The 27,364-nt window shown below is 59.6% G+C and overlaps 1 protein-coding gene and 1 non-coding gene across 3 annotated transcripts in view; both read right to left on the bottom strand.

Annotated features, from left to right (window-relative positions):
* FLNC (filamin C) overlaps window positions 1-22,483 on the bottom strand; it is a 62,252-nt gene extending 39,769 nt beyond the window's left edge. For both annotated transcript variants that reach the window (XM_061348481.1, XM_061348482.1), the window contains exons 1-11: window positions 22,474-22,483; window positions 17,069-17,426; window positions 10,297-10,545; window positions 9,922-10,019; window positions 7,608-7,758; window positions 6,704-6,822; window positions 6,536-6,613; window positions 5,187-5,349; window positions 3,613-3,813; window positions 1,481-1,618; window positions 768-894 (exon numbers count right to left, since the gene is read on the bottom strand). In XM_061348481.1, the coding sequence (XP_061204465.1) occupies window positions 768-894; window positions 1,481-1,618; window positions 3,613-3,813; window positions 5,187-5,349; window positions 6,536-6,613; window positions 6,704-6,822; window positions 7,608-7,758; window positions 9,922-10,019; window positions 10,297-10,545; window positions 17,069-17,405 (1,661 nt within the window). In that variant the 5' untranslated portion in view covers window positions 17,406-17,426; window positions 22,474-22,483. The remainder of the gene's footprint in view (window positions 1-767; window positions 895-1,480; window positions 1,619-3,612; window positions 3,814-5,186; window positions 5,350-6,535; window positions 6,614-6,703; window positions 6,823-7,607; window positions 7,759-9,921; window positions 10,020-10,296; window positions 10,546-17,068; window positions 17,427-22,473) is intronic.
* Window positions 22,484-26,757: 4,274 nt separating this feature from the next.
* On the bottom strand, window positions 26,758-26,829 carry TRNAP-AGG (transfer RNA proline (anticodon AGG)). Its single transcript has one exon. It is a non-coding gene; the product is annotated as a tRNA-Pro (tRNA).
* Between the last annotated feature and the right edge of the window lie 535 nt (window positions 26,830-27,364).

Here is a 27,364-nt window from a genome sequence, read left to right as displayed (position 1 = left end):
CACATCGCATGTCACATGTGCCATACACATCACACATTGCATGTCACATGTGTCACATCGCATGTCACATGTGTCATACACATCACACATTGCATGTCACATGTGTCACACATCGCATGTCACATGTGTCATACACGTCACACATTGCATGTCACACATCGCATGTCACATGTGTCATATATGTCACACATTGCATGTCACGTGTCATACATGTCACGTGTGACATGTGTCACACATCACATGTCATGTGTCACACATGTCACGTGTCACATGTGGCACACATCACATGTCACATGTCATACATGTCACGTATCATGTGTCACACATTGCATGTCACATATGTCATACATGTCACACGTGTTGTATGTGTCACACCTCACATGTGTCATACATGTTACACACCACATCATACGTGTCACACATAGCCTCATGCAGCCCCTGCACACCCCACATGCCCCTTTTGCACCCCACTTGCCCCTTGTGCACCCCTCACCCTGACACATACTGCAACCCCCCTGCGCCTACCCCATGGTCCATGCACACCCTTTACACACCCCTCATGCCCCCCACTTGTTCCTTGTGCACCCCCTCACTCCCCCCTTGCACCATTGCAACCCCTCGCTCCGATCACACCCCCCTTGCTTGTACCTTACCCCCCCAGCACCCTTTGCACCCATCGCACCCCCCCTTTGCCCTTATTGCACCCCTCTTGCACCCATGCGCACCCCCCTCATTGGTGACCCCACGGATGTGGGGTGCTCACTGACCTGCGGGGGATGGCGTAGCCCCCCCAGGTGATGGCCACCTGGTACTTGCCGGGCACCAGGGGCCGATACTCGCACTCGTAGACGCCGTCCCCCACGTCCCGCACCGACACCGGCTCCTCCGTGCCCTCTGTGGCAAAGAGGGGGGATGGGGGGGTGTCAGTGGGGGTACCCCCATGGGCACCCCACAGTGACCTCCCATGGGGGATCCAATCACACAGCCCTAAGGTGTCCACCAACCACCACGTGCATGAGGACCCCACTCTGGGCACCCCTATGAACCCTCCCAACCACGCACCCCGCTATGGGCGCCCCCAAATGCGCACCCATGGGCACCTCTATGGTGATTCCCAACCATGGGCACCCCAATACTGGTCCCAAACCACGCACATCCCTCCATCGGGGCTTCCCAGTGATGGACCCCACCAAACCTGGACACCCCTATGGACCCACCCATGGGACCCCTATACCCCCACAGCCATGGCCACTACCCATGGGATACCCCAACTAGGGGCACCCCCAAGACACCCCCCACCCATGGGCACCCCTATTGCCCCAACCATAGACTATGGATGACTTACCCATCAATCATGGGACCCCCAACCATGCACCCACCCCACAAGCACCTCCAAAGCCCCCCTATTGCCCCCAGCCATAGAGGACCCCATGGGGCACCCACCCAGGAGCACCCCCCACGGGTGCCCCCCATCACTCACTGGGCCCCTTGACGACCACGCGCAGGTCCCCGGTGCCGGCGCCCTTGGTGTAGACCTTGAAGTCGGCCACCTCCTGCACCCGAACCCCCTTGGGCTGCAGCCCCCGGCCCGTGGCGCGGCACGCGGATGGGGTGCACGCTGCGGGGGCACCGCGGGCATGGAACGGCATGGAATGACATAGAACAACATGGAATGACATGGAACGACATGGAATGGCATGGAATGACATGGAATAGCATGGAATAGCATGGAATGACATGGAATGGCATGGAACGACATGGAATGGCACGGAATGACATAGAACAACATGGAATGACATGGAATAGCATGGAATGACACGGAATAGCATGGAATGACATGGAATAGCACGGAATAGCATAGAACAACATGGAATGACATGGAATAGCATAGAACAACATGGAATGACATGGAATAGCACGGAATGACACGGAATAGCATGGAATGACATGGAATAGCACATAATGACATAGAATGACATGGAATAGCAAGGAATGACACGGAACGACATGGAATAGCATAGAACGACATGGAATAGCATGGAATGACATGGAATAGCATGGAATGACATGGAGCGACATGGAGCAGCACGGAATGACATAGAATGACATGGAATAGCATGGAGGGACATGGAGCAACATGGAATAGCACAGAACAATGTGGGACGATGTGGAATGACATGGCACCAAACGATGCAGCATGATGTACGATGCCATGGGGTGACATGGGATAACAGGGCACCGAATGACATAGAATGACATGGAATGCCATAGCACAGAATGACATGGGATGACACGGAATGACACGGGATGACACAGCACCCTCAGCACCCACACCACCCAGGGACACACGGGATCCATGGGGACACCCTGAGGCATAAGGATGCTGTAGGGACACCCTGTGTACAGACAGGTCCTATGGGAACAGCCTGGGCATAGAGGGGTGATAAAGGGAGCCCCTGGGGGCTCCAGGGCCATAAGGGACCCACAGATACACCCAGGGCCACCTTGGAACCATGAGGACAAGCTGAGGACACCCTAGGGCATAAGGTACCCATGGGGACACCCTAGGGATAGGAGGGTGCTATGGGGTCTCCAGTGGCTTTATGGGGACACTATGGGGCTTTAGAGACCCACAGGGACACTGTAGGGACAGGAAGGTGCCATGGGATCTTTAGCAGCAGGAGACCCATGGGGACATAAAGATGCTATAGGGATGCCCAATGGGTACCAAGGGGCACTCTGTGGACATAAAGATGCTACGAGGTCCCCAAGGACATAAGGGTGCCATGGGCGCACCCTGGGGACATGAAGGTGCTATAGGGATGCCCAATGGGTACCAAGGGGCACTCTGCAGACATAAAGGTGCTACGAGGTCCCCAAGGACATAAGGGTGGCATGGGCGCACCCTGGGGACATGAAGGTGCTATAGGGATGCCCAATGGGTACCAAGGGGCACTCTGCGGACATAAAGGTGCTAGGGATGCCCAATGGGTACCAAGGACCTGTGACATAAAGGTGCTACGAGGTCCCCAAGGACATAAGGGTGGCATGGGCGCACCCTGGGGACATGAAGGTGCTATAGGGATGCCCAATGGGTACCAAGGGGCACTCTGCGGACATAAAGGTGCTATAGGGATGCCCAATGGGTACCAAGGGGCACTCTGTGGACATAAAGGTGCTACGAGGTCCCCAAGGACATAAGGGTGCCATGGGCGCACCCTGGGGACATAAAGGTGCTATAGGGATGCCCAATGGGTACCTCTGTGGACATAAAGATGCTACGAGGTCCCCAAGGACATAAGGGTGGCATGGGCGCACCCTGGGGACATGAAGGTGCTATAGGGATGCCCAATGGGTACCTCTGTGGACATAAAGGTGCTGCGAGGTCCCCAAGGACATAAGGGTGCCATGGGCGCACCCTGGGGACATGAAGGTGCTATAGGGATGCCCAATGGGTACCAAGGGGCACTCTGTGGACATGAAGGTGCTATAGGGATGCCCAATGGGTACCAAGGGGCACTCTGCGGACATGAAGGTTCTATAGGGTCCCCAAAGGCATAAGGGCACCCTGTGGACCCCCTGCACCCATGGGGACCCGGGGTCAGGTCTCACCTTCAGCCACGTGGACGCTGAAGGGGCTCTTGGGGATGTTGGCACCAGCAAAGGTGACGCAGACGGTGTGGGTGCCCTCCAGCACGGGCCGGTACGTGCAGCGGAAGATGCTGTCCCCCTTGTCCTCCAGCATCACCTCCACCGTGTCCCGACGGCCCTGGGGGTCCACGATCACCACCCCGACGTCCCCCGGGCCAGCGCCTGCATCACAGGGATGTGGGTCAGGTATCGGCATGGCACCAGTGCCACCAGGAGAGTAGGGGTTCAGAGGCACTGGGATGTGCAGTGGGCACGGCACCATAAGGACAGGGTCACAAGTGGCGCTTAAGATCATCCAGTTCCAACCCCCTGCCATGGGCAGGGACACCTCGCTCTAAACCATGGCACCCAAGGCTGTGTCCAACCAGGGTACACCATGGCCATGCCACCGTGAGAAACAGAGCCATCAGCCATCCTATGGCCATGGCACCAGGAGGACACAGGCTCAATGCCACCAGGCCATGCCATGGCCACAGCACCATGAGGACATGGGCTTGATGCCACCCAGCACCACCATGTCCACACCACCATGAGGACATTGCTTTGGTGCCACCCAGCCCCACCATGCCCATAGCACCATGAGGACACGGGCTTGATGCCACCAGCCCCACCATGAGGACACGAGCTCAGTGCCACCAGCCCCACCATGCCCATAGCACCATGAGGACACGGGCTCAGTGCCACCAGCCCCACCATGCCCATAGCACCATGAGGGCACGAGCTCAATGCAACCAGCCCCACCATGAGGACACGGGCTCGATGCCACCAGCCCCACCATGAGGACACGGGCTCGATGCCACCAGCCCCACCATGCCCATAGCACCATGAGGACACGGGCTCAGTGCCACCAGCCCCACCATGCCCATAGCACCATGAAGACACAAGCTCAATGCCACCATGCCCATAGCACCATGAGGACACAAGCTCGGTGCCACCGGCCCCACCATGCCCATAGCACCATGAGGACATGGGCTCGATGCCACCAGCCCCGTCATGCCCATAGCACCATGAGGGCACGAGCTCAATGCAACCAGCCCCACCATGAGGACACGGGCTCAGTGCCACCAGCCCCACCATGCCCATAGCACCATGAAGACACAAGCTCAATGCCACCAGCCCCACTATGAGGACACGGGCTCGATGCCACCAGCCCCACCATGCCCATAGCACCATGAAGACACAAGCTCAATGCCACCATGCCCATAGCACCATGAGGACACGAGCTCAATGCAACCAGCCCCACCATGCCCATAGCACAATGAGGACACAAGCTCGATGCCACCAGCCCCACCATGCCCATAGCACCATGAGGACACGGGCTCGATGCCACCAGCCCCATAGCACCATGAGGACACGGGCTCAGTGCCACCAGCCCCATAGCACCATGAGGACACGGGCTCGGTGCCACCAGCCCCACCATGCCCATAGCACCATGAGGACACGGGCTCGATGCCACCAGCCCCATAGCACCCTGAGGACAGGGGCTCAGTGCCACCAGCCCCACAGCACCCTGAGGACAGGGGCTCAGCACCCACCCGCGGTGTAGATGTCGAAGTAGGTGGGTTTGTTGGCCACGTTGCCGGTGGGCTCCAGGCCGGGCCCGCGCGCCGTCACCTTGCCCGCGTCGCCCAGCGCCATGGCCACGGAGACCCCAAAGGGGCTCCTGTCGATGTTCTGCCCCGCAAACAGCACCGTCACCTGCAGGATGGGGGGCACGGAGCTCAGGGGGGCCTCGAATGGCACCAGGGCCACCGGCACCGTGGGGGGACACAACGGGAACCAGCACTGACCCAAAGGCACCTTCATGGACACTAATGGGAACCCCAAGGGACACCCCTATTGCATTGGCCCCTCATGGACCCCCAAGAAACCACCCAGGACCCTTCAATATGGCCCACAGGGAGCCCCAAAAGTCCCCTCAGGGTTCCCCTATTGCAATACACCCCCCCCCGTGAAACCACCAAAGGCTCTCCACTGGACCTTAATGGGACCCTAAAGGTCCCCCTATTGCAGTGTCCTCCCCCAGCAACCCCCAAAGACCCCTCAATGGAACCTAATGGGACCCCCAAGGGTCTCCCCAAGGATCCCCCCAAGGCCCCCAGAGGACACCCAGAGACCCTAATGGGACCCCAGAGGAATCCCCAGTGCAATACCCAAGGGGAACCCTAATAGGGTCCTTATGCCCCCCACCCAGAGACCCCCTAAGACCCCCCCAGTGGACCCTAATGGGACCCTCTAGTGGTCGCCCCAAGGTCTCCCTATTGCAATATCCCCCCCCAGCAATCCCCAAAGACCCCTCAATGGACCCTAATGGGACCCCCAAGGGTCTCCCCAAGGTTCCCCTATTGCAATGTCTCCCCAAGGATCCCTCCCCAAGGCCCCCAGTGGACACCCAGAGACCCTAATGGGACCCCAGTGCAACACCCAAGGGGAACCCTAATAGGGCCCTTATGCCCCCCACCCAGAGACCCCCAAAGACCCCCCAGTGGACCCTAATGGGACCCTCTAGTGGTCTCCCTATTGCAATGTCCCCCCCCAGCAACCCCCAAAGACCCCTCAATGGACCCTAATGGGACCCCCAAGGGTCTCCCCAAGGATCCCCCCAAGGCCCCCAGTGGACACCCAGAGACCCTAATGGGACCCCAGCGCAATACCCAAGGGGAACCCTAATAGGGTCCTTATGCCCCCCACCCAGAGACCCCCTAAGACCCCCCATTGGACCCTAATGGGACCCTCTAGTGGTCTCCCTATTGCAATGTCCCCGCCCAGCAACCCCCAAAGACCCCCCAATAGACCCTAATATGACCCCAAAGGAACCAGTGCAATACCCAACACAGACCCTAACTGGATCCTTATGCCCCCAGCACCCATGGGTGCCCCTCACCTTGTGCATCCCGGCCACCTTGGGCACATACGTGACGCTGTACGTCCTCTTCTTGTCATTGTTGGGCACCACCTTGGCCTGGAACCCAGAACAGGGGTGATGAGACCGGGGTACCCCAAAAGAGGAGAGGGGGGGGGGTGCTCAGGGCACCCCATGGGGACCCCTCACCTCCTCGGTGTGGCCTTCGGGGTCCTCCACATAGACCAGGACCTCCCCGACCCCAGCATCCAGGGTCTCCACCGTGAACTGGGCCGGCTGCAGGACCACGTTCCCCTGCGGCTCGATGCCTGTGGGGCCAAGGGGGTGTCAGGGGGGACCCCAGCACCAAGGGCACCCATGGGCATCAATGGCTTGGGGTGGCCACAGGATGGGGGAGCTTGGGGGTGCAAGGGGGGGGACCCTGGTTACCAAAAGGGGGGGTCTCTGGGTATGGATGGCACTTTGGGGTGTCCCTGGGCATAGATAGGACCTTAGAGTACCTTGGGGTGTCCCTGGGAGGGTCTAAGGGTGTCCCAGGGTATGGGTGGCACTTTGGGGTGTCCCTGGGCATAGATAGGACCTTAGAGTACCTTGGGGTGTCCCTGGGAGGGTCTAAGGGTGTCCCAGGGTATGGGTGGCACTTTGGGGGATGCTGGGGTGTCCCCACACGTGGGTGGCATCCTAAGGGGTCCAAGAGTGTCATTGGAGGACCTTGGGGTACCCCTTGGTATAGACGGCACTTTGGGGTGTCCCTCATGATGGGGGGGACCCCGGGCATAGGTGGCACCTTTGTGACCCTGGGGTGTCAATGGGCACACAGGACCCTGGGGTGTCCCTTGGGTACAGGTGATGCTTAGGGGTGTCCCTGGGTGTGGGTGGCCCCATGGGGGACCCTGGGGTGCCCCTGGCATGGGGGACACCTTGGGTGTCAAGGAAAGGGTCCCTATTCTCGGGGGTCCCCATCCCACATCTCCAACCCCCCATCACCCCACAGCCCCTCTTCATGGCCCCACCAGTGTCTCTATGTCCCCCCCTGCATTCCCTTGTGTCCCCCATTGTGTCCCCAGTGTCCCCAGTGTCCCCATTCCCATACCGGGCCCGTATGCGCGGGCGCGCGCGGGCTGGGGCTGCCGCGGCCTCAGGGGTGCCCCCGGTTTGAGCTTGGCCTTGGGGAACTGGGACAGGTAGGTCATGACCGAGTGCTCGTCCACGTTGGGGTCCACGATCTCCTCGGGGGCGATCACCTGCGGGCACCCAACAGCACCCATCAGAGCTGTCCCCCTATGGGGGCACCCAGCAGCACCCATCAGAGCTGTCCCCCTATGGGGGCACCCAACAGCACCCATCAGAGCTGTCCCCCTATGGGGGCACCCAACAGCACCCATCAGAGCTGTCCCCCTATGGGGGCACCCAACAGCACCCATCAGAGCTGTCCCCCTATGGGGACACCCAACAGCACCCATCAGAGCTGTCCCCTATGGGGGCGCCCACACACCCATCAGAGCTGTCCCCCTATGGGGGCACCCAACAGCACCCATCAGAGCTGTCCCCCTATGGGGGCACCCAACAGCACCCATCAGAGCTGTCCCCCTATGGGGGCGCCCAGCAGCACCCATCAGAGCTGTCCCCCTATGGGGGCACCCAGCAGCACCCATCAGAGCTGTCCCCCTATGGGGGCGCCCAACAGCACCCATCAGAGCTGTCCCCCTATGGGGGCGCCCAGCAGCACCCATCAGAGCTGTCCCCCTATGGGGGCGCCCAACAGCACCCATCAGAGCTGTCCCCCTATGGGGGCGCCCAACAGCACCCATCAGAGCTGTCCCCCTATGGGGGCTCCCAACAGCACCCATCAGAGCTGTCCCCCTATGGGGACGCCCAACAGCACCCATCAGAGCTGTCCCCCTATGGGGGCACCCAACAGCACCCATCAGAGCTCACCCAACAGCACCCATCAGAGCTGTCCCCCTATGGGGACACCCAGCAGCACCCATCAGAGCTGTCCCCCTATGGGGACACCCAACAGCACCCATCAGAGCTGTCCCCCTATGGGGGCACCCAACAGCACCCATCAGAGCTGTCCCCCTATGGGGACACCCAGCAGCACCCATCAGAGCTGTCCCCCTATGGGGACACCCAACAGCACCCATCAGAGCTGTCCCCCTATGGGGGCACCCAGCAGCACCCATCAGAGCTGTCCCCCTATGGGGGCACCCAGCAGCACCCATCAGAGCTGTCCCCCTATGGGGGCACCCAGCAGCACCCATCAGAGCTGTCCCCCTATGGGGGCACCCAACAGCACCCATCAGAGCTGTCCCCCTATGGGGGCACCCAACAGCACCCATCAGAGCTGTCCCCCTATGGGGGCACCCAACAGCACCCATCAGAGCTGTCCCCCTATGGGGGCCCAGCAGCACCCATCAGAGCTGTCCCCCTATGGGGGCACCCAACAGCACCCTGTGTTGGGGGATCAGAGCTGTCCCCTATGGGGGCCCCAGCAGCACCCATCAGAGCTGTCCCCCTATGGGGGCACCCAACAGCACCCATCAGAGCTGTCCCCCTATGGGGGCACCCAACAGCACCCATCAGAGCTGTCCCCCTATGGGGGCACCCAACAGCACCCATCAGAGCTGTCCCCCTATGGGGGCACCCAACAGCACCCATCAGAGCTGTCCCCCTATGGGGGCACCCAACAGCACCCATCAGAGCTGTCCCCCTATGGGGGCACCCAACAGCACCCATCAGAGCTGTCCCCCTATGGGGGCACCCAACAGCACCCATCAGAGCTGTCCCCCTATGGGGGCACCCAGCAGCACCCATCAGAGCTGTCCCCCTATGGGGGCACCCAGCAGCACCCATCAGAGCTGTCCCCCTATGGGGGCACCCAGCAGCACCCATCAGAGCTGTCCCCCTATGGGGATGCCCAGCAGCACCCATCAGAGCTGTCCCCCTATGGGGGCACCCAACAGCACCCATCAGAGCTGTCCCCCTATGGGGATGCCCAGCAGCACCCATCAGAGCTGTCCCCCTATGGGGGCACCCAACAGCACCCATCAGAGCTGTCCCCCTATGGGGGCACCCAACAGCACCCATCAGAGCTGTCCCCCTATGGGGACACCCAACAGCACCCATCAGAGCTGTCCCCCTATGGGGGCACCCAACAGCACCCATCAGAGCTCACCCAGCAGCACCCATCAGAGCTGTCCCCCTATGGGGACACCCAACAGCACCCACGCAGGGGTGGTTTGTGCCATGGGGCACCCACAGGGACCCTCCATGCCCATACATCCCCCCCATGGAACCCCAATGACTGGGGACACCCCCAATTCCCGATGACAGCACTCCCCAGCACCCCCTGCCCCATGCCATAGGGACACCAGTACTCCCAGTACCCCCAGTACCCCCCGCACCTGGGGCACCCCGAGCCAATCATCCGCCTGCTGCATGGCCTCGCGCGCGTTCTGCACCGGCTGGTTCGGGTCCCAGCTCTCCCAGTCCGGACACAGCCCTGTCAAAATGGGATGGGATCAGCACCACAGGGACCCCCAGTGTCCTCTTAAGGTGCCCAAGACCCCTTTACACACCCCCAGACCCATCTGCCCCCAATCAGACCCCCCAAGACGCATCTAACCCCCCGATACACCCCAAGACGCATCTAAGACACCCCCAAACCCCCCATCACCCCTCAACCCACCCCAAGACCCTTCTAAGCCCCCTCTGCCACCCTTTAAAGACCCCCACCTCAGACCCATCTATCCCCAGTACCCCCCCCCATTCCCACTCACCCGGTGCGCAGTTATCCACCAGTGCTCCCAGTGCCTTCCCGTCCTGCCAGTCCCGGTGGAAGTTGGTGATGGGCAACTGGGGGACCTTGTGCTGGATCCAGCCCAGCAGGCGCTGCTTTGGGGTCTGCCGCCGCGCCTCCTCCTCCTCCTCATCCTCCCACATGGGCATGGAGATGGAGTAGTGCAGGATCAGGGTCCACACCAGCCCCAGGATCAGCTTCAGGTTCCCGTCCACGATCGCTTTGCTGTCTGCAGAACAAGGGGGGGGCAATGGGGGACATCACCGACCGGACACCCCCATAGCCAGCATTGGGGTGCTCCACATCATGGGGACACCCCAAAACACTGGGACAGGGGGGTATCGTCACCCCATTGCGATGGGGGCGCCCCGGAGCATAGGGGCACCCCAAAAGCATAGGGATACCCTGAGTCCATGGGGCAGGGAGCTGACACCATGGGGGCACCCCAAAAACCATAGGGGCTGATGGACCATTGCCAGCATGGGGACACCCCAAAACACCGGGGTAGGGGGGTACCGTCACCCCATTGCGGCAGGGGAACCCCAAAAGCATGGGGATATCCTGAGTCCATGGGGCAGGGAGCTGATACCATGGGGGCACCCCGAAAACCATAGGGGCTGATGGACCATTGCCAGCATGGGGACACCCCCAAAGCAAAGGGTAGGGACTTGACACCCCATCATCAGCATTGGGGCACTCGAAACCATGGGGAAGGCACCTGCCACCATGGGGACACCCCAAAACACTGGGGTAGGGGGGTATCGTCACCCCATTGTGATGGGGGCACCCGGGAGCATAGGGGCACCCCAAAAGCATGGGGATACCCTGAGTCCATGGGGCAGGGAGCTGACACCATGGGGGCACCCCGAAAACCATAGGGGCTGATGGACCATTGCCAGCATGGGGACACCCCCAAAGCAAAGGGTAGGGACTTGACACCCCATCATCAGCATTGGGGTACTCGAAACCATGGGGAAGGCACCTGCCACCATGGGGACACCCCAAAACACCGGGGCAGGGGGGTACCGTCACCCCATTGCGGCGGGGGAACCCCAAAAGCATGGGGATACCCTGAGTCCATGGGGCAGGGAGCAGACACCATGGCGGCACCCCGAAAACCATAGGGGCTGATGGACCATTGCCAGCATGGGGACACCCCCAAAGCAAAAGGTAGGGACTTGACATCCCATCATCAGCATTGGGGTACTCGAAACCATGGGGAAGGCACCTGCCACCATGGGGACACCCCAAAACACCGGGGCAGGGGGGTACCGTCACCCCATTGCGGCGGGGGCACCCCAAAAGCATGGGGATACCCTGAGTCCATGGGGCAGGGAGCTGACACCAAGGGGACACCCCGAAAACCATAGGGGCTGACGGACCATTGCCAGCATGGGGACACCCCAAAAGCAAAGGGTAGGGACCTGACACCCCATCATCAGCATTGGGGCACTTGAAACCATGGGGAAGGCACCTGCCACCATGGGGACACCCCAAAACACTGGGGTAGGGGGGTATCGTCACCCCATTGCGATGGGGGCACCCCGGAGCATAGGGGCACCCCAAAAGCATGGGGATACCCTGAGTCCATGGGGCAGGGAGCTGACACCATGGGGGCACCCCGAAAACCATAGGGGCTGATGGACCATTGCCACCATGGGGACACCCCGAAACACCGGGGTAGGGGGGTATCGTCACCCCATTGCGGCAGGGGAACCCCAAAAGCATGGGGATACCCTGAGTCCATGGGGCAGGGAGCTGACACCAAGGGGGCACCCCAAAAACCATAGGGGCTGATGGACCATTGCCAGCATGGGGACACCCCAAAAGCAAAAGGTAGGGACTTGACACCCCATCATCAGCATTGGGGTACTCGAAACCATGGGGAAGGCACCTGCCACCATGGGGACACCCCAAAACACCGGGGCAGGGGGGTACCGTCACCCCATTGCGGCGGGGGCACCCCAAAAGCATGGGGATACCCTGAGTCCATGGGGCAGGGAGCTGACACCAAGGGGACACCCCGAAAACCATAGGGGCTGACGGACCATTGCCAGCATGGGGACACCCCAAAAGCAAAGGGTAGGGACCTGACACCCCATCATCAGCATTGGGGCACTTGAAACCATGGGGAAGGTACCTGCCACCATGGGGACACCCCAAAACACCAGGGCAGGGGGGTACCGTCACCCCATTGCGGCGAGGGAACCCCAAAAGCATGGGGATACCCTGAGTCCATGGGGCAGGGAGCTGACACCATGGGGGCACCCCGAAAACCATAGGGGCTGATGGACCATTGCCAGCATGGGGACACCCCAAAAGCAAAGGGTAGGGACCTGACACCCCATCATCAGCATTGGGGCACTCGAAACCACGGGGAAGGCACCTGCCACCATGGGGACACCCCAAAACTATGGGAACAGCCCAAATCGCTGGGGAAAGGGACCCTGAACCCTTTGGGACACCCCAAACCCATGGGACAGGGGATCTGACACTATGAGGATACCCCAATACCATGGGACAAGGATGAGGGGTCCCTGTGACACCCCAAAACCATGACGGGGCCATCCCAAAACCCTGGGATAAGAATATGGGGTCCCAACACCCTGGGGCACCCCAGAACATGGGAAGAGGTCCCTGTCACCCTCGAATCAGGCTGCGGACACCCCAAAACCCCCAAGGCAAGTATAGGGGTCCCTGCCACCTTGGGGACACCCCTACAACATGGGAAGGGGTCCCTGCCACCCCAATACAAAGAGGGGGACACCCCAATACCTCCACACACACAGAGCACCCCACAGCACCCAGACCCCCAAAATCCCACCGGACAATGCTAGGGGGGGGGTCCCCACAAATCACCATCACAACAGCTTGGGGGACCCCCCAGCACCATGGGGATCACCATCAGAGCACCGTGGGGGCCCCTTGGACAACCCTCCCAGCACCTTAGTGTTCCCCCCCATAGCACTATGGGGGTCCCATGACCTCCCATAGACTCGGGGGTCCCCACACAAGGGGGGGGCACCTTGGGGACCCCTTGGGGGGGGGTCCCTGTATGGGGAAACTGAGGCATTGGGGGGGAGGGGGGGGTGAACAGAGGGTGGGGGAGGGGAACCCCAGGCATTCCGCCCCTCCCCCCCTCCTCCAGCCCTGCGCGCGGACCCCATGTGCCGGCCCCTCCCCCTCCGCCCCTCCCCCTCCGCGATCGCGTTCCGGGCACGAACCCGCTGCAGATGCGCGCCCCCCCCCTCCCCCCCCAACATCTGGGCACGGGGGGGGGGGGAGTGTGCAAGGGGGGAGCTCACCAGCACGGGCCCCCCTTTTGCACGCTCACCCCCCGGCTCCCGTTGTGCTTGCTCGTGGCTCTTGCACACGCAGCATCACCCCTGCCCTTGCACACTCACTGCACCCCCAACCCCTCACCTTTGCACGCTCACCCCCTCTGAACCCCTCCATCACTTGTGTCCTTGCACACTCACCCCCTCCATCACTTGTGTCCTTGCACACTCACCCCCTCTTAACCCCTCCATCACTTGTGTCCTTGCACACTCACCCCCTCTTAACCCCTCCATCACTTGTGTCCTTGCACACTCACCCCCTCTGAACCCCTCCATCACTTGTGTCCTTGCACGCTCACCCCCCTTAACCCCTCCATCACTTGTGTCCTTGCACACTCACCCCCTCTGAACCCCTCCATCACTTGTGTCCTTACACTCACCCCTCTCTTAACCCCTCCATCACTTGTGTCCTTGCACACTCACCCCCTCTTTACCCCTCCATCACTTGTGTCCTTGCACACTCACCCCCTCTTAACCCCTCCATCACTTGTGTCCTTGCACACTCACCCCCTCTTAACCCCTCCATCACTTGTGTCCTTGCACACTCACCCCCTCTTAACCCCTCCATCACTTGTGTCCTTGCACACTCACCCCCTCTTAACCCCTCCATCACTTGTGTCCTTGCACACTCACCCCCTCTTAACCCCTCCATCACTTGTGTCCTTGCACACTCACCCCCCTCTTAACCCCTCCATCACTTGTGTCCTTGCACACTCACCCCCTCTCTTAACCCCTCCATCACTTGTGTCCTTGCACACTCACCCCCTCTTAACCCCTCCATCACTTGTGTCCTTGCACACTCACCCCCTCTTAACCCCTCCATCACTTGTGTCCTTGCACACTCACCCCCTCTTAACCCCTCCATCACTTGTGTCCTTGCACACTCACCCCCCTCTTAACCCCTCCATCACTTGTGTCCTTGCACACTCACCCCCTCTTAACCCCTCCATCACTTGTGTCCTTGCACACTCACCCCCTCTAACCCCTCCATCACTTGTGTCCTTGCACACTCACCCCCTCTCTTAACCCCTCCATCACTTGTGTCCTTGCACACTCACCCCCTCTTAACCCCTCCATCACTTGTGTCCTTGCACACTCACCCCCTCTTAACCCCTCCATCACTTGTGTCCTTGCACGCTCACCCCCTCTTAACCCCTCCATCACTTGTGTCCTTGCACGCTCACCCCCTCTTAACCCCTCCATCACTTGTGTCCTTGCACACTCACCCCCTCTCTTAACCCCTCCATCACTTGTGTCCTTGCACACTCACCCCCTCTCTTAACCCCTCCATCACTTGTGTCCTTGCACACTCACCCCCTCTCTTAACCCCTCCATCACTTGTGTCCTTGCACACTCACCCCCTCTTAACCCCTCCATCACTTGTGTCCTTGCACACTCACCCCCTCTCTTAACCCCTCCATCACTTGTGTCCTTGCACACTCACCCCCTCTCTTAACCCCTCCATCACTTGTGTCCTTGCACACTCACCCCCTCTTAACCCCTCCATCACTTGTGTCCTTGCACACTCACCCCCTCTACCCCTCCATCCTTGTGTCCTTGCACACTCACCCCCTCTTACCCCTCCATCACTTGTGTCCTTGCACCACCCTCTTAACCCCTCCATCACTTGTGTCCTTGCACCTCACCCCCTCTTACCCTCCATCCTTGTGTCCTTGCACACTCACCCCCTCTTACCCCTCCATCCTTGTGTCCTTGCACCTCACCCCCTCTTAACCCCTCCATCACTTGTGTCCTTGCACACTCACCCCCTCTGAACCCCTCCATCACTTGTGTCCTTGCACCTCACCCCCTTTTGTGTTTGTCTCTTAACCCCTCCATCACTTGTGTCCTTGCACACTCACCCCCTCTTAACCCCTCCATCACTTGTGTCCTTGCACACTCACCCCCTCTTAACCCCTCCATCACTTGTGTCCTTGCACGCTCACCCCCTCTTAACCCCTCCATCACTTGTGTCCTTGCACGCTCACCCCCTCTTAACCCCTCCATCACTTGTGTCCTTGCACGCTCACCCCTCTCTTAACCCCTCCATCACTTGTGTCCTTGCACACTCACCCCCACTCACCCTCCATTCCCAACCCTTGCACACTCACCCCTCACTCCCCTCCCAACACCTCACTCTCCTCTACCCTTACACAATGACCCCTTCCCTTGCACACTTAACCCCTCACACTCCACCCCATCACCTTCACACACTCACCCATCACTCCCACTTGTCCATCAGCCCTGGCCTTGCACACTCACCCTTTACTCCCACTGTTTCATCACCCTTACACTTGCACGCTCACCCCCACATCACCCCAACCCTCACACACTCACCATTACCCCCCCTTGCACACTCACTCTTGTCCATCACCCCAACCTTTGAGCGCTCAACCTTTACTCCCTTATCCCTTATCCCTTCACTCCCAAATCACCTCTTCCCTCGCACACTCACCCTTTACTCCCTTATCCACTATCCCAAATCACCCCTTCCCTTGCACACTCACCCCTCATTCCACCCCATCACCCTCACACACTCACCCTTCACTCCCTCTTATCCACTATCCCAAATCACCCCAACCCATGCACACTCACCCCTCATTCCACCCCATCACCCTTTCACACTCACCCTTTACTCCCTTATCCACTATCCCAAATCACCCCATCACCCTCACGCACTCACCCTTCACTCCCTCTTATCACTATCCCAAATCACCCCTTCCCTTGCACACTCACCCCTCATTCCACCCCATCACCCTCACACACTCACCCTTCACTCCCTCTTACTCCACTATCCCATCACCCCAACCTTTGAGCACTCACCCTTAACCTTCTATCACCCCATCACCCTCACCCACTCACCCTTCACTCCCTCTTATCCACTATCCCAAATCACCCCTTCCCTTGCACACTCACCCTTCACTCCCTCTTATCCGTCACCCCAACCCTCACACACTCACCCTTCATTCCCACTCCCCATTACCCCCCCTTGCACACTCACTCTTGTCCATCACCCCAACCTTTGAGCACTCACCCTTAACCTTCTATCACCACTCCCCTTTCACACTCACCCTTTGCTCCCTCTTATCCACTATCCCAAATCACCCCTTCCCTTGCACACTCACCCTTTCCCCCATCCCTCGCATCACCCTTCACTCCCTTATCCACTATCCCAAATCACCCCTTCCCTTGCACACTCACCCCTCATTCCACCCCATCACCCTCACACACTCACCCTTCACTCCCTCTTATCACTATCCCAAATCACCCCTTCCCTTGCACACTCACCCCTCATTCCACCCCATCACCCTCACCCACTCCCCCTTCACTCCCCCTTACCCATCACCCCAACCCCTGCACACCCCCCCTTCTATCATCACCCCCCTTTCCCCTCCCTCCCCATCCCACACTCACCGATGGACACGAGTTTGATGTTCTCCCTCTCGAGGAAGTCGAGCGCCACGGACACGTTCTCGAGCTGCATCTGCCTGAACGTGGGCCGCGCATTGTAGCGGCGCCCCAGCTTCTTGTGGCTGAGGACCTCGAGGAGCGCGATGAGGCGCAGCCCATCCCCCAGGTCCGTCTGCAGGTTCCCCACGCGCTTCTGCACCGCCTTGAGGTGCTCGTTGCACCAGCGCGTGAACGTGTTCTGCTGGATCCGCTTCCAGGCCGCGTCCTCCGCCAGCTCCTTCTCGGTGGCCGGCAGCTCCTCGGCTTCCTCGCCCGCCTGCGTCTCCAGCGTTGAGTTCATGATGCTGGGGGTGATGGGGTGCTGCTGAGGACCAAATTGGGGGGGGCTGGGTTGGTATTGGGGTCCTTATGGGGGTGCTGAGGGAGGGTGAGTGGCCCAGGAGAGGGTCTTGTATGGGTAACAAGGTCCTGGGTGATGCGCTTGAGTTGATATTGGGGTCCTTATGGAGGTCCTGGGTGTGTATCAGGGTCCTTATGGTAGCTTAGGGTTGGTATCGGTGTCCTTACAGTGGTCCTGGGTGGGTATTGGGGTCCTTATGGGGGTGCTGAGGGAGGGTCAGTGTCCCAGGAGAGGGTCTTGTGTGGGTAACAAGGTCCTGGGTGATGGGCTCGAGTTGATATTGGGGTCCTTATGGAGGTCCTGGGTGTGTATCAGGGTCCTTATGGTAGCTTAGGGTTGGTATCGGTGCCCTTACAGTGGTCCTGGGTGGATATCAGGGTCCTTATGGGGGTGCTGAGGGAGGGTCAGTGTCCCAGGAGAGGGTCCTGTATGGGTAACAAGGTCCTGGGTGATGGGCTCGAGTTGATATTGGGGTCTTTATGGAGGTCCTGGGTGTGTATCAGGGTCCTTATGGTAGCTTAGGGTTGGTATCCGTGTCCTTACAGTGGTCCTGGGTGGGTATTGGGGTCCTTATGGGGGTGCTGAGGGAGGGTCAGTGTCCCAGAGAGGGTCTTGTATGGGTAACAAGGTCCCGGGTGATGGGTCTGAGTTGATATTGGGGTCTTTATGGAGGTCCTGGGTGTGTATCAGGGTCCTTATGGTAGCTTAGGGTTGGTATCGATGTCCTTACAGTGGTCCTGGGTGGGTATTGGGGTCTTTATGGGGGTGCTGAGGGAGGGTCAGTGTCCCAGGAGAGGGTCCTGTATGGGTAACAAGGTCCTGGGTGATGGGCTCGAGTTGATATTGGGGTCTTTATGGAGGTCCTGGGTGTGTATCAGGGTCCTTATGGTAGCTTAGGGTTGGTATCGGTGCCCTTACAGTGGTCCTGGGTGGGTATTGGGGTCCTTATGGGGGTGCTGAGGGAGGGTCAGTGTCCCAGGAGAGGGTCTTGTATGGGTAACAAGGTCCTGGGTGATGGGCTCGAGTTGATATTGGGGTCCTTATGGAGGTCCTGGATGTGTATGAGGGTCCTTATAGTAGCTTTGGGTTGGTATTGGTGTCCTTACAGGGGTCCTGCGTGGGTATTGGGGTCCTTATGGGGGTGCTGAGGGAGGGTCAGTGTCCCAGGAGAGGGTCCTGTATGGGTAACAAGGTCCTGGGTGATGGGTTCGAGTTGATATTGGGGTCCTTATGGAGGTCCTGGGTGTGTATCAGGGTCCTTATGGTAGCTTTGGGTTGGTATTGGTGTCCTTACAGTGGTCCTGGGTGGGTATTGGGGTCCTTATGGGGGTGCTGAGGGAGGGTGAGTGTCCCAGGAGAGGGTCTTGTGTGGGTAACAAGGTCCTGGGTGATGGGCTCGAGTTGATATTGGGGTCTTTATGGAGGTCCTGGGTGTGTATCAGGGTCCTTATGGTAGCTTAGGGTTGGTATCGGTGTCCTTACAGGGGTCCTGGGTGGGTATTGGGGTCCTTATGGGGGTGCTGAGGGAGGGTCAGTGTCCCAGAGAGGGTCTTGTATGGGTAACAAGGTCCCGGGTGATGGGTCTGAGTTGATATTGGGGTCTTTATGGAGGTCCTGGGTGTGTATCAGGGTCCTTATGGTAGCTTAGGGTTGGTATTGGTGTCCTTACAGTGGTCCTGGGTGGGTACTGGGGTCCTTATGGGGGTGCTGAGGGAGGGTCAGTGTCCCAGGAGAGGGTCCTGTATGGGTAACAAGGTCCTGGGTGATGGGTCTGAGTTGATATTGGGGTCCTTATGGAGGTCCTGGGTGTGTATCAGGGTCCTTATGGTAGCTTAGGGTTGGTATCGGTGCCCTTACAGGGGTCCTGGGTGGGTATTGGGGTCCTTATGGGGGTGCTGAGGGAGGGTCAGTGTCCCAGGAGAGGGTCTTGTGTGGGTAACAAGGTCCTGGGTGATGGGCTCGAGTTGATATTGGGGTCCTTATGGAGGTCCTGGGTGTGTATGAGGGTCCTTATAGTAGCTTTGTGTTGGTATCGGTGCCCTTACAAGGATCCTGGGTGGGTATCGGGGTCCTTATGGGGACCCTTATGGGTATCAGGGTCTTTATGAGGGCCCTGGTTGGGTATCAAGATCCTTATGGAGGTCCTGGATGGGTATCAGGGTCTTTATGGGGACCCTGGGGTGGTATCAAGATCCCTATGGAGGTCCTGGATAGGTATTGGGGTCCTTATGGAAACCCTTGTGGGTATCAGGGTCTTTGTGGGGGCCCTGGGGTGGTATCAAGATCCTTATGGAGGTCCTGGATGGGTATCGGGGTCCTTATGGAAACCCTTGTGGGTATCAGGGTCCTTATGGGGGCCCTGGGGTGGTATCAAGATCCTTATGGAGGTCCTGGGTGTGTATCAGGGTCCTTATAGTAGCTTTGGGTTGGTATCAGTGTCCTTACAGTGGTCCTGGGTGGGTATCGGGGTCCTTATGGGGACCCTTGTGGGTATCAGGGTCCTTATGGGGGCCCTGGGTGGGTATCAAGATCCTTATGGAGGTCCTGGATGGGTATTGGGGTCCTTATGGGGACCCTTATGGGTATCAGGGTCTTTATGGGGGCCCTGGGGTGGTATCAAGATCCTTATGGAAACCCTTATGGGTATCAGGGCCTTTATGGGGGCCCTGGGTGGGTATCAAGATCCTTATGGAGGTCCTGGATGGGTATCGGGGTCCTTATGGGGACCCTTATGGGTATCAGGGTCTTTATGGGGGCCCTGGGTGGGTATCAAGATCCTTATGGAGGTCCTGGATGGGTATCGGGGTCCTTATGGGGACCCTTATGGGTATCAGGGTCTTTATGGGGGCCCTGGGTGGGTATCAAGATCCTTATGGAGGTCCTGGATGGGTATCGGGGGTCCTTATGGAAACCCTTGTGGGTATCAGGGTTTTTAGGGGGGCCTTATGGAGGTCCTGGGTGGGTATTGGGATCCTTATAGGGGTACTGGGTGGGTATCGGGGTCCTTATGGGGGTGCTAGGAGAGAATCAGTGTCTGGGGGGAGGGCCAAATGGGGCCCTGGGTCAGTACCTGTGTCCTGGGTTGGTATCGGTGTCCTGGATGGGAGGCCCAAACAGGGGTCCGGAATCAGTATTGGGGTCCCGGGTTGGGGGTCAGTGTCCTGGATGGGGGTTCCAAGCTGGTGCCCCAAACGAGGGTCCTGGGTGAGAGGCCCAAGCAGGGATCCCGGATCAGTATCAGGGTCCGGGGTCGGTACCAGTGTCCTTGGGGGGGTCCCAAGTCAGTGCCGGTGTCCCCGGTGGAGGTCCCGGATCAGTGCCAGTATCCTGGATCAGGGCCCTGGGTCTGTATCGGTGTTCCCAGTCAGTCCCAGTGCCGGGAGGGGGGTCCCGGATCAACGCCGGTGTCCTGGGTCAGTCAATCCCAGTATCCCAGCTGGGGGCTCCCGCCTCAATCCCGATGAAGGTCCCGGCTCGATCCCGATATCCCGATCCCGGTTCCCGGCGCAGTCCCAGTGCGATCCCGGTAGCGGAGCTGGTTCCCAGCCGGAGCAGGCTCCGGTCTGAGCCCGATCTGTTCGCGGTCGGTTCCCGGCGCTCAATCCGGTCGGGTCGCAGCCGGAGCGGGGTCCGGGGTCCGGGTCCGATCCCGGCCGCAGCAGGAGCGGGGTCCGCTCGGTTCCCGGTGCGCTCCCGGCCGGAGCAGGGTCCGTGTGTCCGGTGGGTCCCGGGGGGCGGCGGCTTTAAGCGCTGCCCTGGCCCGCCCCGCATGGGCCGGCCGGGGGGGGGGGCGGGGGGGGGGAGTGACCGCACCCGCTATTTATAGCCCTGCCGCACCCCCCGGGGCCCGCACCCTCAAACCGGCACCAACCGGTACCGGTACCCCCAAACCCGGCACCCACCGGTACCCCCAAACCCCAGCACCTCCAAAATCTTTCAAGCTGAAACACTGCTACCCCCAAACTTTGGCAGCCCCGTACCCTGAAACCCCGGAACCCCAAACTCCAGCACCCCGTTATCCCGATCCACCCGTACCCCAAAACCCAGCACCCTGATACACGGGTACCACTCTGGGCACCCCAAAACCCCAGCACCCAGGGAACCCCAATAACTGGCACCCCCGATACCTGGCACCCCAATATCGTATTACCCCAGCTATTAAGCACCAGGGCACCCCAATATCTGGCACCCTGAGCACCCCAATACATGGCACCCAGCACCCCAATACCCCAGCACCCTGACACCTGTGGAACCAGGGCACCCCAATACATGGCACCCAGCACCCCAATACCCCAGCACCCTGACACCTCTGGAACCAGGGCACCCCAATACCTGGCACCCTGAGCACCCCAATACATGGCACCCAGCACCCCAATACCCCAGCACCCTGACACCTCTGGAAGCAGGGCACCCCAATACCTGGCACCAAATACCCCTGGGCCCCTGAGCACCCCATTACCATGAGCACCCCAATACCATGCGCACCCCAATACACCCCAGCACCATTCGCACTCCAAACCTCCCCCCAGGAAGCTCATTCATTCGGGACCCCCTAAAGCCCCCCCAGTGCCCCCCAACATCTTGGTGCCCCCCACTTTGGTGCTTGTTTAAGGGGGACACACTGGGGGGGGTCCACATCCGGGTCTTTCATTAGTGGGGTGACCGGGGGGGGGGGGGGGATATGAGCTTCCCCCCAGTTCCGGTGTGTCACTGGCCCTGGAAGCTTCCAGTGGGTGCAGGGGGAGCACCCATGGGTGGTGATGTGGGGGGGGGGGCAGGAGTTGGGGTCCTCCCCATCGCACCCCCCCACTTTGTGACTCAGTTTCCCTTGGGGGGGCACCCTGTGGGGATGGGGGGTGACAAAGAGGGTGACAAAGGGGGGTGACAAAGCAGGGGGTGACTGGGGGGGGGGCACGGTCCCAGGCGCCTGCGCCAGCACCTATAAATAACCCATGGAGTCAGAGCCACGCACCCGGCACCCAAAATACCCGGGGACGGGGGGGGGGACAAGTCCTGGGTGGGGGGGGGGGGGGGTCACAGACACATAGGGGTGCACCCATGGGTGACACCCCAACCCCGTGGACAGGGAATGGTGTATGGGGTTCAGGGTGCCCCATTGGGGGGCTCAAAGGGGCTCAGATGCTCCAGTGCTTGAGGAAGAGGAAGATGATGGTGAAGGCCATGATGAAGAGGATGGAGGGCTTGAGGCTGATGGTGCTGTCCTGAGGAGGGACAGGGTCCATGATACCGCACGCGGTGGCTCCCCCAAACCCCTCTGTGCCCCCCCCATACCTGGCCCAGGGTCCCCTCATGGTTGGGGTCAGTGAAGTCAATGGAGTCATCGAAGCAGGGGGAGAGGCTGAAGGGGCTCTGGTGGTGGGGGACAGATGCAGGCACGTGGGGACATGGGGACACCATCAGGGCTGGGGGCACTGGGACGTGGCCATGGGGACAATGGGGACATGGCCATGGGGCAGAGGAAAATGGCTGGGGAGAACTGGGGACATGGGCAAGGGGACACTGGGGACAATGGGGACATGGCCATGAGACAATTACAGGGACAAGGGGTACCTGGCCATGGGGACAGGGGGGACATTGCCAGGGGGAACAGGGGATATGGACAAGGGGACAGGAGCCACTGGGACACGGTCATGGGGACAGGGGGGACATGGCCTGGGGGCAGTGGGGATGTGAATGGGGCCATCTCCAGGACCATGTAAGTGCTGGGGGGTCCCATGGGGTCTGTGGGTCCACATCAGCCCCACAGCACCCACATCAGTTCCATAGAACCAACAGCAGCCCCACAGCAGCCCCACAGCACCCACCCCATGGCATCAGCCCCACCATGGCAAACACCCCCTGTACCACAGCATCCACCACCCCATGTCCACCACTGCCCCATGCCATGCCCACCACCCCATGAGCACCATCCCACCACAGCTACCACTCACCACACCATACCCAGCACCCATCCCACTGTTCAATGACCATGGACATCACCCACCACACCATGCCCAGCACCCATCCCACTGTTCAATGACCATGGACATCACCCAGGACACCATGCCCAGCACCCATCCCACTGTTCAATGACCATGGACATCACTCACCACACCATACCCAGCACCCATCCCACTGTTCAATGACCATGGACATCACCCACCACACCATACCCAGCACCCATCCCACTGTTCAATGACCATGGACATCACCCACCACACCATGCCCAGCACCCATCCCACTGTTCAATGACCATGGACATCACCCACCACACCATGCCCAGCACCCATCCCACTGTTCAATGACCATGGACATCACCCACCACACCATGCCCAGCACCCATCCCACTGTTCAATGACCATGGCCACCATCCCACCACACCATACCCAGCACCCATCCCACTGCTCAATGACCATGGACATCACCCACCACACCATACCCAGCACCCATCCCACTGTTCAATGACCATGGACATCACCCACCACACCATGCCCAGCACCCATCCCACTGTTCAATGACCATGGACATCACCCACCACACCATACCCAGCACCCATCCCACTGTTCAATGACCATGGACATCACCCACCACACCATACCCAGCACCCATCCCACTGCTCAATGACCATGGACATCACCCACCACACCATACCCAGCACCCATCCCACTGTTCAATGACCATGGACATCACCCACCACACCATGCCCAGCACCCATCCCACTGTTCAATGACCATGGACATCACCCACCACACCATACCCAGCACCCATCCCACTGTTCAATGACCATGGACATCACCCACCACACCATACCCAGCACCCATCCCACTGCTCAATGACCATGGACATCACCCACCACACCATGCCCAGCACCCATCCCACTGTTCAATGACCATGGACATCACCCACCACACCATACCCAGCACCCATCCCACTGTTCAGTGACCATGGACATCACCCACCACACCATACCCAGCATCCATCCCACTGCTCAATGACCATGGCCACCATCCCACCACACCATGCCCAGCACCCATCCCACTGTTCAATGACCATGAACATCACCCACCACACCATGCCCAGCACCCATCCCACTGTTCAATGACCATGAACATCACCCACCACACCATGCCCAGCACCCATCCCACTGTTCAATGACCATGGACATCACCCACCACACCATGCCCAGCACCCATCCCACTGTTCAATGACCATGGACATCACCCACCACACCATGCCCAGCACCCATCCCACTGTTCAGTGACCATGGACATCACCCACCACACCATACCCAGCACCCATCCCACTGTTCAATGACCATGGACATCACCCACCACACCATGCCCAGCACCCATCCCACTGTTCAATGACCATGGACATCACCCACCACACCATGCCCAGCACCCATCCCACTGTTCAATGACCATGGCCACCATCCCACCACACCATACCCAGCACCCATCCCAGTATGGCAACCTCCACACCCCCCCGTGCCCCCCATTGCCCCCCATGCCATGCACTGCTCTCTGGCACAGCTTGGCCAGGAGCTTGGAGACCTCATCCCACAGGCTCTATGGGAGCAGTGCTATTGACACTGCATGGGCTCTGCATGGCACCCATGGGTGCTGAACTCAGCATCACCGCCACCAGCACTGATACCAGCCTATGGGTGCCCCTCTTTGGGGTGCCCATCCTTATCAGGTGCTCCTGCTTAGGATGCCCATCGTGGAGTGTGCCTGTGCCCATGGGTGCCTGTTTTAGGGGGTACCCATTTGGGGGTGCCCGTGCTGGGTGGGTGTCCCCCTGCAGCACCTACTGCCCATGGATGGGGACTCTTTGGGCTCCATGCCCCACCAGTCACACACCCCTCCCAGTATCCCTGTCCTCTCCCAGTATCCCTGTCCCAGTATCCCTGTCCCCTCCCAGTATCCCTGTCCCAGTATCCCTGTCCCCTCCCAGTATCCCTGTCCCCTCCCAGTGTCCCTGTCCCCTCCCAGTATCCCTGTCCCCTCCCAGTGTCCCTTTCCCCTACCAGTATCCCTGTCCCAGTATCCCTGTCCCAGTGTCCCTGTCCCCTCCCAGTATCCCCCCAGCTCCGGGCTGTGTTTTGACGAGCGTTCACTCTGGACCCTACCGGTGACTCCTGCCTGCAGACCGGGTGTTCCTAAGCCATGGGGGGGGGGCTCCTGACCCAGTGCAGCCCAGTATGACTCATTACAGCTCTATATGACCCAGTACAGACCAGTATGACCCAGTGCAACCCATATGACCCACTCCAACCTAATATAGCCCAACCCAGCCCAATGCAGTATGGTACAACCTGGTGCAGTCCAGTCCAGTATAACCAAGTACAGCCCAGTACAGTGTGTTTTGGTACAGTACAACCAGACCTGACCCAGTACAGCCCAGTACAGTACGGAACAGCCCAGTATGTCCCAGTAAAGCCCAGTAAAGCCTGGTATTCTCTAGTACAGCTCTGTACAGTATGGTTTGGTACAGTACAGTACAACCAGACCTGACCCAGTACAGCCCACTATGAACCAGTCCAGCCTAGTGCAGTATGGTACAGAACAGTAAAGCCCAGTATGACCCAGTCCAGCCCAATCAGACCAGTACAGTATGGTACAACCCAGCACAGGACGGTTTGGTACAGTACAACCAGAGCTGACCCAGTACAGCCCAGTATGGTCCAGTATAGCCCAATCCTGTATAGTACACTCCAGTAAAGCCTGGTATTCTCTAGTACAGCTCTGTACAGTATGGTTTGGTACAGTACAGTACAACCAGGCCTCACCCAGTACAGCCCACTATGAACCAGTCCAGCCTAGTACAGTATGGTACAGAACAGTAAAGCCCAGTATGACCCCGTCCAGCTCAATCAGACCAGTACAGTATGGTACAACCCAGCACAGGATGGTTTGGTACAGTACAACCAGAGCTGACCCAGTACAGCCCAGTATGGTCCAGTACAGCCCAGTCCAGTCCAGTACACTCCAGTACAGCATGGTACATCCCAGTAGACTCCAGTACAGCCCAATACAGCATGGTTTGGTACAGCGCAGCGCAACCACCACCCCACTGCTCTCCACCAGCCTTTATATGAACCCCCAAGCCCAGGGGGAGGGGAGCCCGAACGCCCTTAATCCCCCCGCTAAGAGGCTTGCGCTCATGCTTCCTGCCCCACTGAGGCCCCACGGCGCGGGAGGGGCAGGAAGTGGGGTGCAGGAAGGGGGGGCAGGAAGTGGGGTGCAGGAAGGGGGGGCAGAGAGAGGGGAAAAGGAGAGGGAAAAGGTTTGGGCTCGTCCGGGATTTGAACCCGGGACCTCTCGCACCCTAAGCGAGAATCATACCCCTAGACCAACGAGCCGCTATGTGGGAGTGCGGCGCCGCTGCGTGCTGGGGGGGGGGCGGACGAGAAACACCCGCATCGGGAGGGATGGATACCCCTGAATATGAGCCCCAAATGAGCACACACCCCCGCAGGGAACCCCAAAGTGACCCCAAAATGAACACCCAGACCCAGCAGTGCAGCCCTAAACTGACCCCCCCAAAATTGCACCCCAAAGTCGTCCCCTCGTCAATGTATCCCCCCCCGTAATGCATCCCCGATAGTTCACTCCTCAGCACTGCGCCCCCAAAGTGAATAAACAGCCTCGTGATGCCCCCTGAAGTGCACCCCCAATCGTGCACACCCAGCAGTGCACCCCCAAAGTGATCCCCAACCATGAACCCCTCAGCAACGCACCCCCTAGAAGTGCACCCCCAAAGTGAATGCTCCCCTGCAGTGCCGTAACCCCCAACTATGCACCCCCAAAGTGAATGCTCACCTGCAGTGCCGTAACACCCAACTATGCACCCCCAAAGTGAATGCTCCCCTGCAGTGCCGTAACCCCCAACTATGC

This window comes from Neopsephotus bourkii, unplaced genomic scaffold (assembly GCF_033783945.1).
Source record: "Neopsephotus bourkii isolate Nb327-2 ecotype Australia unplaced genomic scaffold, CSIRO-AGI_Nbou_v1 NB_359, whole genome shotgun sequence".
Classification (NCBI taxonomy): domain Eukaryota; kingdom Metazoa; phylum Chordata; class Aves; order Psittaciformes; family Psittacidae; genus Neopsephotus; species Neopsephotus bourkii.
This window is presented reverse-complemented; position numbering and strand designations above follow the sequence as displayed.